Source organism: Pezoporus occidentalis, unplaced genomic scaffold, assembly GCF_034315485.1.
Source record: "Pezoporus occidentalis ecotype Australia unplaced genomic scaffold, CSIRO_AGI_Poc_V1 ctg11, whole genome shotgun sequence".
Classification (NCBI taxonomy): domain Eukaryota; kingdom Metazoa; phylum Chordata; class Aves; order Psittaciformes; family Psittacidae; genus Pezoporus; species Pezoporus occidentalis.
The window spans coordinates 3,469,643-3,487,403 of NW_026912886.1; the positions used below are offsets into that span (position 1 = coordinate 3,469,643).

The 17,761-nt window shown below is 37.9% G+C and overlaps 1 protein-coding gene and 1 long non-coding RNA gene across 2 annotated transcripts in view; one reads left to right on the forward strand and one right to left on the reverse strand.

Moving 5' to 3' along the window:
* Positions 1 to 17,761, reverse strand: part of LIPC (lipase C, hepatic type) — a 53,707-nt gene that overhangs the window by 15,312 nt on the left and 20,634 nt on the right. The window contains exon 2 of the mRNA XM_062627391.1: positions 478 to 665. Within this exon, the coding sequence (XP_062483375.1) occupies positions 478 to 665 (188 nt within the window). The remainder of the gene's footprint in view (positions 1 to 477; positions 666 to 17,761) is intronic.
* LOC134168090 (uncharacterized) overlaps positions 1 to 17,761 on the forward strand; it is a 125,846-nt gene that overhangs the window by 6,439 nt on the left and 101,646 nt on the right. The window lies entirely within an intron of this gene.

Consider the following 17,761-nt stretch of genomic DNA (forward strand, 5'->3'; position numbering starts at 1 on the left):
TAACTGGAAGCAGTTCAGTGATAATTCATTGACAACGAAGGCTTCATTTTCAGCTGAAGGGGCTTAGTGAGAAGCTCTCTTTAAAGGTGTATCTGTGAGAAAGATATGGGGAGATTGTGTGCACTTTCCACTAAGTGTGTAAATGTATGGCAGTGAACATACCAGAGAAATGAATCTGATATTTAGTTCTCTAGAAGCGTAGCACGTTAATTCAGCTTGTTTGAACTCTCCGATTTAAATCGCGGCTGACCCTAATTCTTGGCATGGGACTCCCATAAGAAAAATTGCCTGTAGATTTCCTTCAGAATCGTGGGAAATATCCTCTTTATATTATTTCTAGCTATGTTTTCTACCAGGGGAATCCATCTTTCTAATCACAAGCTTTCTTCTGAAGTTACTTTTGGCAGAAGCATGAAGAGAAGGAAAGTATATCAAGTCACATGTAGTTTGAATTAAACATAAAATGTGAGTTCATACCGACCAGCCATGGACTATTATCACCAGAGGAAGAGAGGCATTGAAACTGCATTTATCAAGAGTCTCCAACTGATTATAAAAAATCCTACAGTCTTCTTTAGTTGCATCTGTATAGAGTCGAAATTTGGTTGCAAAGTTTTGGTGGTCTTTCTTTGTCCTAGTGTGCTGACTCTGCGATTCCTGTGCCTCTGAAATGAGATTTGTAAGGATGGAAGAAGTTACTAGTGAAACAGAGTTTATAAGACAGAGTAAACTAGTAAGACTGGAACTTTAGCTGTGTATAATTGCTGCCTACTCCAGGTGAGCCTAAGCTGTACATTTTGGGTCTAACTAGTGGTTTCTTTCAAAATTTGAGATGGTCTAAATGTGCCTCCAAGTCCATCTATTTGAGCAGTAACAATTACACAGGAAATCTTGATCTCATTACTATGTGCCCTTATAGAATGCATAAGTATTTTAAGAACCCAGCACAGGTGTTGTGACTTTACAATGTTAGTGCTTGCACAGGCAAGCACATTTATAGTTATTAACTCTGCAGGGCATATCTTACTAATGTGCATTTGCTAGTAATTGTTGAGCAAGCTTCATTACACTAAAATAACCATTTTATTCTGGGTTATAACTCTGCTTGGAAACTTAGGTTACTGCTTAAAATGACATAACACATAATACATGATTCTTTTTCTCTAAAAAGGCGAGATGAAATGGTCTTGTTCCAGTTGAAGTGTTTTTGGTGGTTTTGTTTTTAGATGAAATAGCTTGGTACATATAGGATAGCATTTTTGGAAATGTCTGTTAACTACCTGGGATGCTGTCTGTATTTAAGAAAGTGGGGGCAAAGTGAACTGTGTTTCATCAACATTATGAGCTTAGAAGGAAAAACATATAAATGTAGAGAAATTGTTTGAGTAAAGGAAAAAGAAGTAAAATAAAGCAGAAGCTTACAAAAACACATTGTGACATGCAGGCCTGGTGTTTCATTCTAGTAAGACTTCATACTCTTTTAGTTATCTGAAAATTATGTAATGAATTATTCCTAAACTACAAAAAAAATGGACATTAGTAGAAAAAAAGTCAAGTTTTCATGGACTGGGAAAATGAGAGGTTACAGTTGTTTGTGTTGGAAAAGAAACTTTGAGTGGAGAGAGTTTGCTAATGGAGTTCCTTGGCAACTGTTTTTTGGCTAATCTTGTTTTCTTGTTTTCATTAAAGAAGCAGGAAATATAAAAGACTGTCAAAATTTGGGAGATATTTGCTAATACTGCAGAGAGCAAAATGTTAAACACTATGAGCTAGATCACCTTGAATATATGACAACAGAACCAGGTAGAGATCTTCTACTATGAAGTGCAAAGTCATGCAGTTGATAGCAATTTCTTTAAAAATGGGGCTTATAAATTGGAAGTGACATAAGGGGAAAAACACTTGACTGTAGTAATCCATAACAAAACTGAGTCTCTGCTGTGATTTGGGTGTGAGAAAGGAAAATATAATCCCAGGATGCACCAAGGAAGATGTTGTGGGTAGGAAGAGAGGATGTTTAGTACTAGTAAGTTATTATTAACAACATACAGAGCAGTGTGTATAGTATTTTATTCACTGAGAAAGAAGTTAAATTATGTGTGTTGGACAGAACTCATATTAGTTAAATTTTAGTTCTTGATTTTTTCCTGCATGAAAGTGCCTTAATACACCATTAGTATTAGAAATACTGTATTTTGTCTTCTAAGTCAGCACATTTAATTTCTTTTGTACATCACAACTCATGTCTGGAGGTGCTTTCAGAAACCATCTAAAATCATAGCATGTTTATTTCTATATTCTATCTGGAAATGTATGCTGAGGTTCTCTGAAGTTGTCTTGATAGGAATTTGATAATTTATGAGGTACTTCTGATGCATTTATAGATGAGCCTTTATCCTGCAAGCAATTTTGGTGATGGGAAACTCCCATACTCATATATGTGCAGTAGTAGCATGTTACAATGCACAGTACAAGGAATCCTAATGTGAAAGCATGCTGGATTTAGATCAGACTATTTTTGTCACATGTCAGTCTTGTTAGAAATTTTATTCAGGGTTTTATTTTAGTATAATGATATGACATGATACAAACAGCACATTTAATTTGGTTAAGTGAATGGCAATTCTGGCAAGAAAACTCCCAAGCTGAACTGCCCTGGATGTGCACTGTTTTCTCTTTGTCCCTAATTATTGTACATTCCAAATAACTCCAGGCAGTGTTATGTTTCCTGGCTGGGAAACATTATTGTATAAAGTTGTTCAGTCTTTTATGAGAGCTGGAATTTCATAAGCTTCAAAGATAGATCGTGAAGGTTTAATTGTCAGAATTCTTACCTTTGATGTCTCACATTTTTTGTAATGACACTTTTAACTGTGGTAGCTGACTAGGACTAAGTCTGATCATTTCTCTGTTACAATGTCTGTTTAACAGCATTTCTGTTCGATTTTTTTTGCTGGGAGTAGACTCAGTTTCTGAAGAAAGTAATATTAGGAGAAAGTGAATCTAGGTAAAGAACTGAAAATTAGAGTTCTAATTACAGTGATATTCTCTACCTCTGTTATTTTCAGGCTTTGGGGGATACTCCTTACACAAAGATGAGTATTGTGCTCTATATTTAGCACAAAGAAAAACAAACTTGTGCCTGTTATTGTACACATCCTTTCTTTGTTTTATGCCTTGTTTTAATTTTCCTTTCGCTCTGTTTCTGCAAAGCAAAGGCGCTTTGTCACTTTCCGTATTGTTTGGGCATACTACAGAAAGCAAGTCTAATAAATAGCTTTTTTCTTTATACATGGACTGTGAAACTGCTGTGGTGCTTTAATGAGTGAGCTTTTGGCTTGCTAGTAAGTCTGAGATTAAAAATACAGTTTGAACTTCTTCAAGGCTGTCAAAAATTAAAAGTTCCAACAGAATCTGTTGTGTTACTAGACAAAACTGCTTCAATCTGTTAATCCATGTGATGACTTGGAGAAGAAAATAGTCTGAAGAGTTTGGCTTCTACAACAGACTTCTGCTAAAAATGCCGTACCAGTGACTCAGTGACATGATTGAAGGGAACTACAAAGTTTCATAGGTTGGCTTACAAAAACAACAACATAGAACTGCTAAAAATTTTCCTGTGCTAACTAGCTAAGAGGGCCAAGATCTTCCTGAAACTTAGAAAGTTTCTCTTTGAAAAATTAGCCCTTACTCAGGTGAGTTGCTGACTTAATTTAGTTAAGGGAAGAGTGACTTGAGTGTCATCTGCATGAATTTGTGCAAAGCGTTTGACTCTGTCCCGCACAAAATCATTGTCTCTAAACTAGAGAGGCATGGATCTGATGGATGGACCACTTGGCTGGATGGTCACCCTCAGAGTTGTGGTCAATGAATCGATCTCTAAATGCAGACCAGTGACAAGTGGTGATCCTCAGGGATCAGTGTTGAGACCAGCATTATTCAACGTCTTTGTCGGTGACATGGATGATGGAGTTGAGTGCACCTTCAGCAAACTTGCTGATGACACCAAGCTGTGTGGTGTAGTCAGGACCAGGACACTGGACAGGGTTTGAAACCGGGAAATATCATAATGTAGGGGGGAGGGGAGGGATCCAGAATCTAAATGAATTTCTTTCAATAGCATGTCTGGACATAATAATACAATTACAAAATATCTGCTTCACACCACAGAATTTGCTTAAAGGTGTCGGGAATGAGGACAAAGTAGGGTAGGACTGTATAAGGTGAAGAGCAAAATTTTAATATTGAAAGTCATACATTTTAAATTCGGCTTATGGTAAAGCATAAAAACTGATTAGAATTGACATTCCCAGTTAAGGAAAGTAGCTTTTCTGGTGAAGAAAACTGATGTTCAGCATCCTTCTTCCTGTCATGGAATCCTACGGGAAGAGTTTCTCAACAAGGTATCACTGAAGAGTGTTAAAGAGGAGGTTTCAGTGACACTCACCTAATCCATAGGCAATTGAAAAATTCTGAATGGCAGCTGAATTTTGCATTGCTGGTATGTTAAGTTTACTTAAAAAGTCATACGCATGAGCATGTGAATACACACCCCTCTGCCTACTCACAGCACGTTTTTTCTAATTGCCTTTTCACTCTTACTGCAGCATCCATTCATGTCATGAGTGGATTTGTCTGAGCTTCAGTATCTTTTGGATGGTTTTTACTGCTTTTCATTCATGTAAATGTTTTCAGAAGAGTGCTTACGTATTGTCTTGTTATTTTAGTGTGACCAGTATCCAACTGGTCACATTCAAGGAAGAAATGACAACTTTTTGTGGTCTCCAGAATTAGAGAATTCTGTTGTGAAATTGAGCAAAGGTACTGATGTGTTAATAGTTTTTGTTTGGGCCATGAAAAGTGACCACAGATCCATTCAATTCCATAGGGGGAATTGAATTCTGAGGGGTTCTAGGAGGGTTTTATCAGTTAAAAAAAAAGAGCAAATGACATGGGAGTGTTCAGGGTTCTTAATCTGACAAATGCTTCCCTTAGCGCTATTCTTGCTTGAAGCATAGTTGTTGGTGTTCATGTTGGATACGGAATATCCTCTTCAGTAACCCCTCTTATTTTATTTTCTAGTGCCTGTCGTAACTTCCAGACTGTGTGCTTACTAGGGAAAGCCATTTGCTGCAACTGACACAAAATGACACAAAGAAATAGTAGACTACAAGAATACACATTGTAATGGACTCCTAAATCTAAAAATCCTACAAAATTTAAGCACTAGTGTGTAAAATGTAGATAAATTGTATGTTTTAGTTGCTTGATGTTTACCTGAACATTTTATAAGCTGCTATAGGCAATAATTTTTGTATAATAGCAGGCACAAAATCAGGATCAGAATTCTGCTATTTAAAATGTATCCAATGAAAACGATGATGGGAATGGACTGGAAACATTGGGCTGGCATTTGTTTGCTTTTATATTACTGATTTACAGCACTACCTTCAAGCAGGGTGTGGTCCATTCTCTATTTTATTGAGACTAGTTATTTAAGGTACTTACATGTAAGCTGATTTTTGTTGTTTATGCCAGTTGAAGGCTTTTGTATGCCATTGGCTGACAGTTGAAAGCTTCATCTCATGTAGTTCCTGAGTGAGTACTCTAAACCTGTGTGATTGGGGGGGTGGGTTGGGGGAGGGAATTCTGGGTCTTTGATTGCTCCAGGATCCCAGGCAAGATAAGGAAGTCAAAACTAAGGTCTGTTGACTCAGGAGAGGTCCTCTCCCTTTAGGAGAGACTGTTAACTAACCATTGTTAACCTTTTGTTAACATACTTTAAAACCTTTGTTGAAAAATCCATTAAGAGGAGAGCCATTCATTCCGTGTGTGTTTAATGGCTTTCAAATCATCCAGATAATGCTACTAGAGGGTGGCATTTTTTGGTGTCTAAATACAGCTGATACTTCCTGAACCTGTTATGATCAGCCACTGTTATCATGCTTTGAATCACTGTGGAAGACACAGTTGCCTGAGATAATCGATAAAAATAAAAACTCATCCCACAGTTTAACCAAGAGAAGGTTGTTCTGCTGTGCTCTCCCTGGACCCCTCAGGTCTGTGTCCTGTATTTACCTGGGCTATTTGTGGAAGGGGTGAGGATCCTATAAGTTTGTTTGCAGGTGTAATTAGCAGCTGTAGTGTTAGAACTGTACGCTGGGCTGCATCAGAGTGGCCAGCAGGTCAAGAGAAGTGATTCTCCCCCTCTACTCTGCTTGCATGAGACTCCACCTGCAGTACTGCATTCAGCTCTGAGGCCCCCAACACAAGAGGGATGTGGACCTGCTTGAGCATGTCCAGAAGAGAGATGCTCTGAGGCGTGGAGCAGCTGTGCTATGGAGACAGGCTGAGCGAGCTGGGCTTGTTCAACCTGGAGAAGGCTCATGGGGGACCTCAGAGCAGCTTTCCAGTACCTGAAGAGTGCTTACAAGAAATCTGAAGAGGGACTTTAGACAAGAGCAAACTGAAAGAGGGTGGATTTATCAAAATGTTTATCTAATATTAGGAAGAAATTCTTCCCTGTGAGGGTGTTGAGGCCCTGGGACAGGTTGCCCAGAGAAGCTGTGGCTGCCCCATCCCTGGCTGTGTTCAAGGCCTGGTTGAAGGAGGCTTTGAGCACCCTGGTCTAGTAGAAGGTGTCTCTGCCATGTTAGGGTGATCTTTCAGGTCCCTTCCAACCCAAACCATTCTATGAACTGCTAGCAGAGATCCACATCCCTGTCATTTTCTGGTTAGTTCTATTCAGAATTCATTTCTGGGTGCAGGCAATTGGAGAAAGAAGAGAATATGATGTCTTGTTCAGTAATAGCAGAACCATGATTTTAATAAATTATTAACATGTTAATAAGGAGCTTAGACCTAGAGGATATTTCTCCCTCTCTTTTTTAAAATTAGAAGGCTTTCCAAAGGAAAAGTAATTTCAAAAAATATCCAGCACTGAATTCATGACATATATAAGCACTGTAAAAACTATTCAGAGTACTCAGTAAAGATCACTGTTCAGTACAACTTGTTTGCTTGGTGGTTTAAAGCATAAAGGGAGTGCAACCTACTCTCAGAGGTTGCTTATATTAAAATAATTGAAAAAATAGCCTCAGTTGATTTTTAAATTCTCTACTTATGAATCTTGTACTGATACTTATTTGAAATTGCCTCTTAAGGCAGGTAGTAGACACAGGTACAGACAGTTTCAGTTCCTTGCAGTGCTTTAACTAGGAGTATTTTTGTGTCTGGAGAATAAAACTAGCATATCAAAACAAGTCTTGCTAAAAAAACCTTGGAACAGATGATGAAAGGGATTAAATACCATCTTTTGGTTTCTGCTTACTGTCGTGTATCTATTATTCAGAGATATAGCTCTTAAGTCAGCTGTGAGTTCCTCTAAATTATCTGTTTATTATTTACATGTATTAATTGCAGAGAATGTATTTTAATTCTCCTCTAACTAAATTAGTATCTGTCATTGGTTTTGAACACTGGATTGTCTCAAAATTCTCCACAGAATTGCCTTTCTTTTTTTTTTATTCCTGTGCCTTACGCTTCTAATCTTCTTTTCCCTGTAAAATCCTTCTTTACTAGTGAAACTACAAAGCTTTTCACATGTCCTTTATTTAGAATCAAGTATTGAAGTGATGGTTAGAACAGAAGGCAAAGCAATAACACCCACCCTCCAAACTGTTAACTGTTCCTTTTGTCTTTTTATATCAGATGAAGACTTCATGGAAGTGCACTGATCTCAAAAGCTTGATATCTCTTTTCTTGTCTGATTAAGTTAGGTAAACAATTTTTTCCTCTTCTCTATCCTTCATTATAACATAATTTAAAAATATTAGTTCTCCATTAATTAATCTCCAGTACAATAATCAGCAAGCTTGTGAGGCTGTTGCAAAAGAACAGGACAACCAGTGCACAAAGAAACTAGCAGTGCCTCTTTGTTTAGAGCTCAGCTGCTGGGCTCTGGGCTGATGCCCTGTGAAGAACAAAACACTCAAATCTCTCTCAAAGAGTGCAGAAGGAGGCACCAACCACACAGCTATTGGACAGCTTGCATTATTTACAGGGTGACAAATATGCTGTCCTCCTAGTTTTCTCATGTAAAGTACTTATAAATGTGAACATTCAAGTGCTACTTGTGCAATGTGCTAAATTGAAATTACAACACCAGTCTAATCAGAATTTCCTGAAAAAAATTTTTGGAAATCATTACAATATGGTTTTCCAGGAATGTTTTGGACTAGCACATAATCTAGATCTCAAATTGCTACTATAAATTAGTGTTACAAGTAATCATCTCCCATCTATTACCTAACCAAAACTTTCAAGTAAGTTAAAAGCAGGTATATGTTGGGAAAAATACTTCCGCCCTTCATGAAAATGCTTCCTTTCAAATATATGCATGACTCAATTTTTTTGGCAGGGGTTTCTGCCAAGGTGTTCAGATGCCTGATTTGGAGCTTAAATTTCCTTTTTCTTGATATTAAAAGCAAAAAGATGAAATAATCACAAACTGCCTGTACAGAATAGGTTTGTGGGATGTTATCAGTAGAAGGGGCAAATGAATAATAACAAATGTGAAGCTAAGCAGATTAGGACTCTTCAGCCAAGAGACAGCTAAGAGGGATATAGTACCGAGGTCTGTAAAATCATGGATGTCATGGATCACTTGTATGTCTTTCCCAGTACAATATGTAAGGATTATTTTGATAAAATATGTTGACAGCAAAAGATGATGAAAGGATTCTCCTCAAGACATGTAGTTAATCTGTGGAATTCCTTGCTAGGTGTGATGGAGGTATCAAGCATTTGTCTGAGGTTAGTTGGAAACTGGAAGTATCTGTGTAAGAGAGGTCCAGTGAGGATTACTATACGCATAGACGCCACCACTTACTCAGGAGATCTATGAACTGAAAATGGTTGGTGGCTGGGAGAGTACATGGGGGAAGTGATATGTGTCAATGTCCTCTGCTGAATATGCATCTGCTTTTGGGCACTGCTCAGGTGATCGAACTAGATGGAGTCTGGGTTTCATCCACTACAGCCACGCTTCTGTTTGATTAGAGCTACCTGGCATTACTTCTAAAAAAATAATATTGAAATCAGAATTGATCAGCAACATATTTAGGCTTATTTATGTTGAAATGTTTGAACCTTTGATTTGCAGTTTTGTTGCTGTTGAAGTTTTGGCTTTTTATCTAGTTTGGGCGAGAAAATGTTTTTATAAATGGATATGAAAATATTTTCCTGTTTAGCTTAGTAAAATTCAAGTCATTTCTTACCCTGGAAGAGGTGAACTAGACCTGAACAGGAAATATAGACCAGAGAATTCAAAACCATTCATGTGCTTGCTTATAAGATTGTGATTCAGGGCACTGTTTTCTTCAATTTTATTTCTAAGGGACCAGGAGGAAGCTTCTATTACTTATGTGCATATCCCTTGGAACTGTTCCACATACACTGATGCTATCATGACAGGTGTGAATTTTGATTTAAAAAAGCCAGTCTTGCAAAAAACAAGATATTTTGGGGGTTGTATTTTAGGATAGCTGTGCTGGGAGTGGGAGTTCATTTTCTTTCTATGACCTTACTTTTTCTTCTGTGTGATCCTGCAGTGAAATCACGTGTCTGGTGCCAACTTGCTATGTCAGAAATTCTGGATCTCAGCATTCCTTAGGGTGAGGACAAATGAAATGTATACAGCAAGAACGTGTGTTTGAAGCACCAGAAAAAATAATGGGGCATTTACGAGAATGAGAAAACAGAAGCGTTAGAATTTTCGGAATGTTAGCACAGAAAAGTGTTACTGAGTCAAACTCAGTCACTAGGCTATGGCACAGCCCTCCAGGCCAGACTGCTGCATAGTAGCTGTATTTCCTAGAAGGCAGAGCTGAGCTGATGGGTGGTGACTGTAGGTGCAGACACAGTATCCATAGGCACAATCAGCCTTGTCAGCACAGGGAAATAAGTGTGTTGTAGATTTGCTTACAAATTTTTGGTACTAGCTGTTCTCAGAAACTCCCTTTGTGAGTATTTATGCTTGCCGCCATTTTGATACTCAGAAAAAGGTAAATGCCTGTCTCAGAGTTTGCAGAAAGGCTGTGGGAAATGAAGAGATCAATGGTGCATGAAAGACGATTGAGTGTTGCAGTGGCAAGCAGTTAAAAAAAAAGAAAGGGGGGGGGGGAATTTTAATGAATTTTAGCCTTAGAACTGTGGTAACCAATACAAAGAGGTAAGACAGCTCTCCAGTACCAGGCTGCCCATTTGTTAAGTGGGTGAATCTGCCTAGCTTAAGTGTAATTGAATCCCAGTCTACGGAAGTGGCCTTTGTTCAATTCAAGGAATAGAAGCAAGTGTCCAAAGGTCTCAGTCTAAGAGTGGTGATTTGGCACCTGATCCCTTCAAGTTTTCATACTTCCAAGAAATCTCTGTTTTAGAGGACGTACTGCAAAAATTTCTACGGATATGTTATTGGGAGCTTTATTTTGCTTAAATTACCCTCTCCTCCCTTCCTTCTTGTTTCCTTTTTTCTTGCCTCTCAGATATGGTCCTGTTTTTTTCCATTGTGTCCTTTGGGTTTGGGTTTGGGTTGTTTGTTTTTTTTATGTGTGTGTGTATGTGTTTGTTTTTGGTCTTTTTTTAATAGTGTTGTTTTATTTTTCCTGGTTTTGTCTGAAAGCCTGAGTTAAGTCAGATTAGCTGAGGGGAAATCCTGGTTTTGCAGCACATAGGGACTGTTCGCTTTGACAATGGCTAGGTGTGTTCATCTAAGCTAGGGTTTGATGGTTTTCACTGATATGGTATCAAAAGGCTTTGATCATTTAAAGTGTATCCTGAATTTCTCCAAACTCATCTTTTACAGTGGATGCCTGTAGCTTCCAAAAGCTCTGCAGTGCACACTGTTTACAGATGTTATCTTTATGCAATTATGCCTAGAAATGAGACTTTTCGCCAAACACTGATTTTATTTTTTTTTTTTTAATTCAGCTCTTTAAGAGGAAAGGAAATTTACTGTGGAGATATTTTAAGTAGATTCTGCATACTGTGAGCCCATTTTTATTATTGCTGTCATACAGTTTTTATTGTGGTTTTCCTTGTACAGGTGACCTGAGTCCAGATAGTAATTGATGTTGCTTAAGCCATAGTTCATAGAAATTTTTCAAGTACTTTTGTCTGATACCTCTAGTACAACTGTCTCTTAAGTGACCACTCTTAAAGAGTGGTCACACAATGTGTGACAAAGATTTGTTAGCTGAAGTTTGGGGTGAGCCAATACCAAAATTGGCAAAGCTGTTGCTGAGCTGTGCAGGCCTTTCCAGGAGTCCTTTGAAAACTATTATTCAAGATATTATTTTGTGGAATACTTAATACTATATGCATTCTATAATGCAAAAAGTCATTAAAATGATTAACAGCGTACAAAACTTTTATTAGGAGCTTTATCCCTTTAACCCGTAAGGCCAGACACCTTTGCACACTGTGATTCCAGTCATGGAGACAAGATGTATAAAATGATAAAAAATGCATTTTAAAAGTCATGGGGCTAAGGTCCAGTAAGTTAGATGTCAGGGCAGTTGATCTGTGCCCATTCAAAGCCTTAAATCTCAATTTTAAGTGAGATAAAGCTTCTTCTTGGGAACAGTGCAAGGTCACACAGTGCTGGAATTTTAGCCTGCTACTACAGTGACAGTGACAATTCATGTCAGGGCCTCTGGCAGTATTTGAATTTTGGGTGTAAAATTCTAAATTTGGGATGAAGAGAGAAAAGGTAGGTTTTGGAGCTGTTCCAAGTCAAGAAATCTGGAAACCAGTAGCAGTAAAGAAGTATTAGAGGGGAGTAAAGTAGTACCTAATGATACGTTAGAACATAGTTTGGTTCATAATTATCTATTATAGCTATGTAATTTGTATAACTACCTTATGTGATGTTGTACAAAGTGCATACACATACATAAACCTATATATATATTTATAAAAATCTATGCACTATTGTTAAATGCTATGTATAAATACTACAGTGCTTATATGTACTTGATACAGTATATGATATTCCCTTCGTTATTACAGCATTTAATATGAATGAAATATTCCTTTGGGCATTCGTATTAGAAGGTTCAAGTATTTGATATTCATAGACTGTATACGATACTCCCTGTGCATCCATGCATCACTGAACACTCTTTGTACAGGCCCAGAGCATGGCTGTTAATGCAGGTGAACGACATGCTAAGGTGACAGCGGCAGTAGTTCAGATAATCTTGATAAAACTTGAAGGCATAATTTCGTGGATAAATTTTGAGTATGTTTTTTCTTCTCCTGTATTATTTGGTATTGGTTTCTCTTTGACCAGATTTTTATTGTCTCTGGTTTGATCTGTTCAGTCTGTTCCTAAAGTCCTGTGTCTCAAGGCTTTGGCAACAGTATGTCAGATTGAAGGAAATTTTAATGTTCAGTTTCAGTTGGATCATTTTTTAGTTGCGTGTTTGTTGTTTTATCAGTTGCAGAATGTCATGAACCAAACTCTGAAGAATGAAGTTGCTTTCCATATTTCAAATACGTGGAAACTGGTGAACAAAATTACTGTGTTCCAAATTATAGTACAATCGTTATGTATTTGTTTTCTAGGACACCTGAAAGTGCACACAATTTTTTCAGTTAAAATGTCTTAGAGATTACTAAAACCTATTATGAAATAATTGGGAAAATGAATACATTTTGGAAGTGAAAACTGTCTTAATTCATCAGCTGCTCTTGCTCATTCTCTCTAGACTGCTTCCAGCTTCACAAATGTATGAATACGAGAACAGATACCATTCTGTGGAGCTTCTTTGATGTCTGCTTGTGATACCTCGTTGGGGAGAAAGTGATCATAAATTAACTGAACTATGAATGAGCTGTTGAATTCTTCACATGTTATTAGATTTGCTGGTGGACAGTTAATGAAACAGCCTTTTGTTCTGTCACCAGGAGCTGATCAACAGAATCCAACAGGGCAGGACACAGAAAGTGTGCTGAAGCCATGTTTGCTTTGCAAAGCAAACTGGATCTGCTTTAGTGGAGAAAATTCAACAAATACAGATAATATTAAATTTTACTATAAATTGATGGGATTTATAAATTGGAAGTATGAAATCTTTCCAAAAGGATGGCATCATTAAACAAGAGATATATTAAATCTGACGGCCTGAAAAGCACACAAAAAGAATGAAAAGACCAGTTGTCAGATAGTGAAAAGAAGTTGTTCAGAGCTGATTATGCAATAGCAAGGGTAGCTAAAGGCTTGCAGACTTCCTTTTGAGATCAGTGGGAGCTGGAAGTACTTGGTACCCTTCATGGGTCCTGACCAGTTTGTGGACTTTTACCTCAAGATTTTTTTCTGCTCTAGTAGAGCTTAGTGCCCTGGAAACATGAGTCCACTTAACAGCTTTGGTTGCTGACCACTATACTGTTGGATTTTAAATTTCCTAGTTTCTGTTGTGCCCAGGAAGTGAGAAATGTGAACTGCATAATATATGTATATATGATATTACTGAATTACAACTGCTTTGGTGAAAAGGAGATGACAGTCAACTGGCCAGTTAGTCGATCTCGGAGCATGGATGCTTTCCTGCAAGATCCACATGAGAAGTTCTTAGCAGGTTTGTCCCTTCTGTGATAAAGTTTGAATTTCATAATGTCAGATTTGACTCCCTAATGAGTAGGCTGATCTGTCAAGTTTCCAACTAGTCCAGTTATCACTTAGAAGGAAAAGGACCGATAGACAAGTAATAATAGCCTTCAAATCTCAGTAAAGAACATCTGAGTAGAGTTAATGCACTGATGAAGTCTCACAAGGTGCTGTCACTAAAATCACTGTACACTGACCATCTCTGAGCCGGGGTACTTTGCACATAAGTAATTAATAATCAGAATCACAGAATCAACTAGGTTGGAAAAGACCTTTAAGATCATCAAGTCCAACCGTTACCCCAGGACTGCCAAGACCACAACTAAAGCATATCACTGAGGGCCTCATCTACATGTTTTTTGAAAACTTCCAGGGACATTCTTGGGGATGTGCTTTGTGGGTAAGGTATTAGTTGATCAGTGAAGTCACTAATTTCATTTCCCTGTCATAGACGTGCACGGTAGCCTCTCCGAAGCCAAGGTTAACCTCTATATAACCTTCACATTGCCTTCTGCCACTTGAGCGTTACAAACTAGTCACCTGTGGGAACAGCTCAGAAAACATAAAGGTAAAATTAATTCTAACACGTATTAGAAAAATTCTGATAGTGGCGATAGTTACTTACTCATTTTAATTAATATGGTGGCAAGAAATAAATTTGCTGGCAAGAGACATAGGCTTATAGAAGGTCTTTGGCTTTGAAAAAACACATTGGTTTTGAGACTTTATTACATGAGAAAGAAAGCTTGTGTCCAAATTCTGTAGTCTTCAGTGCTTCTGAGTGATTCCATCTATTTATTTTTCTGATACAGGAAAGTCACCTACCCACCAACAGGTAGAACATGTTAGTTACCTGGTAAAAGGCCAGGAGCAGTACCACTGATGAAATCACTGTATCACTGGTTAAGAAAGAAAGGAATATGGAAAGGAAAGTGATTATTTTAATGAAAAATATTGCGATCAATGTAAATCAAACTGAAGTGTTTATGCTGTGTTGTTCTTTCTCAGTGCAAATGATCAGATGGAGCCTATCTACTTTCTACTTGCATTTTAAGATGCTAATTTGACAAGTCTTTTTGGAGTCTTACAAAAAAAATACATGTAACGTGCACATTAGTATAGCAGAGTAATTTCCCCAAATGTAATAACTCTGAGAATTATTATTTGCATTCTGGTGTACTCAGAGGCCTGTTCAGGATAGGAGTCCCATTGTGGCAAGCATTACCAGCCACTGAAGATGGCTTGAATATTCCTGTGCTTTTTCTCATGCTAATAGAATGACATCTCTGAAAGTGCCTGAAAAGCTGATTTTATAATCTGGCATAATTTGACTAGCACAAAGTATATAGGCTCAGAAGTTAAAAATTCTCCAAATAGTTACAGACCGTTTGTATTTGGGCAACAATGTGAAACTTCATAGACGTGGCTGGGAAAACCTAATGGGACTCTCAGAGGAAAGCTGGAAGCACATTTTTTTTTAATGCTTGAGAGAAGACATAGCAGAGCCAGAAAGTCTCCTGAATGCAATGTGAGGGAAAGGAACAGTTTGTTATGAATCCAGAAATTGCCATCTCTTACATTTGCAAGCCCAGAAGAGAGATCAGTGGCTCAGCTGAACATCCAGATAGCCATTTTTTTCTGCTTGGTGAACAGCTGCCCTTTCTGAACATGGGAAGCCTACAAAAAGCACTGGAACAATGTCATAATGGCATGTTTTTCCAGCCCTTCTGTGCAAAGTATAGATGTGACAAGTAAAAGCATCAGAAGATGCATAATCAGAATTACTATGCAATCATTTATGAGAACAGCTGTGTGAGTAAAATCATAATGGTCATCCTTTCAGCACTCTTGCCCAAGTAGCTGCATTACGGCATGCAGTAGAAAGGGAGGAAGCTGAGCTATGGGCTTGACCCTGTGATACTCTGGACAGGAGTACTCCTGGGGTAAGGCAGCCTGTGGGTGCTGCTGCAGGCCAGACTCTGTGAATGTGAGGAGATAACAGTATCTAGAGGGAAGGACCTGAGTGCACAAATATAATGTGGGGATTACCTTTCTGTGCAGAAATGAATTTCTGCCTAGGAATTCCGTTCTGCGTTGTCCTCCTAACTACTCTAGTTTGTCAAAAGCTGCTTTCCCATATTGTGCATAGGTGGTGCTTATAACACTGACTCATGCTTCTGACTTTGGTTGGCATGTTTTATCTAGAATCTGTCATGTTTCATAGGGCAAAGAAAATGGGACTGCTATTCATATGTAAAGAATTGAAGACCCAGAATGGGAGGAAATCCTGTGTGAAACAGTAGTTAAAAGTCATTCCGGAAGGCTGCTTCTTTCCACTGTATCAATTTTTCTTTTTTCCTTTCTTATTTTTTTTCAACTACTATAACAGTAGAAACAAAGTTATTTGAAGGTAGAGTTTCCTTTATATATAGAACCTGAATGTGCTTCAAAGTATATAACTGTGCTGCAGAAAACTGGTACTTTAACACCCATTGCAAAGGAGCATGTTACAGCAGTGGATAGGCCTCCTTATATGCATCCATCTTTACCAAGGCAGAGTTTATCACCTCCCACCAGTCAGAAATTACTCCCCTTACTGTTTCAGTGCTCCAGCGTTGGACCATTGCTTACTTGTTCCAAGGAAAATCAGCTAGGCTACCTCACATCACTGGTTTTAACTCTTTAAATTACCTTACTTTATACTGCTTGAAACAAATTAGGGCGTACTTACATGAACAGATCTGCTGCATGACTTGGATGAAAGTGGTAGCTTTCAGGAAACAATGAAAGCTGAGGGAGTGATGCAGGCAGTTACCCTTGACTAGAAAAAGGGTATTTGTTCGCAGCCTGAGATATATGCATGCAATGATTCAGGAACTTCCTGAAGACTACCTTACTGAATTTTTTGTGAATCCTTAGGATTTAAAAATGGAGTTCAGGTATATTGGCTTGTGTGTAATGCTCTCTCAGTCCTACTGTGAACATTATAATCTTTTCATTGTAGTATAAAAGTGCAGAAGTTAGATATAAATAGAACCTGTACCTTTTATTGTTGTCATCTTACTAAGCAGTAGAATCAATTTATGAAATTTCCATAGGCAGAAATAGTATCAAATTGTTCCCTTTTATTTAAATGCAGAAAACTCTATAATGATCCTAACACCCTTTTTGTCTCTCTAAACCATCATTTGGTTCACCTCAAGTGATCAACCTGGTAGCATAATCAAGAGGTTACACAGAGAAGTAGAATTATTTGCCTCTGAGTTTCATGCCTAGAACACTAAGTGGGTAAATTTGTCCACTTTGGTTTTTAGCACTACATCTGAGTTCACCCTAGACTCCTCAGAGCTGAAATTTTACATAAAAAAAGGGAAGTTATAATATATCATAGTTTATATGTCTAAGTCAGGGAAGGTGATGGTATCATGCACACTGCCAGAACATTTTGTTCTCAGTATCTCTTCTCTCCAATTCAGTGCATAATTTCCTTTTCTTTCTGGTCCATCTTGTCAGAGCTATGATGATATCCAGTAAACATTCATATCAGTTTCCTCTTTTTTTAAAAAAAAAAACAAAAACTCAACAAAAGAACATGTTCTGTTTAATATTTGCTTTAGGAAATGTCATAGCCACCTATTGTGCTGTTTTATGTGGACTGAGGAAAACCACGTGCCCAGATACGCAATTCAAATCTTCCCTGTCATGTATCAAAGCAACCGAACACAGCACAGTGTCATGTGTTTTATCAAAGAGGATGCTGTGCATAATCACATAGAAAATTCATTCTGTCACTGGAGCAAATTCTAGAGCTGGGGATTCTCCCATCTCCCTGAATGTCTCCAAGTACTGACATTCAAAAATAATAAAATCATCGCCACCTGTGCTAGCTTGGTCATTATAATTTTGCATGATTACAGAAGTAATTTCAGAGTGGAGACTGCTTTTTAGGCTGGAGTGGTGTGAATGTCCACTACAGAGTCAGCTTCAGCCAAGTTTGTTCTCATTTTTGTGAGAATTTTGCCTGAAGAATGGCATTTCTGACCTGGTAAAAAATAGAAAATAAGCTGAGCAGCACCCAGATTTCCTCACAGCTAG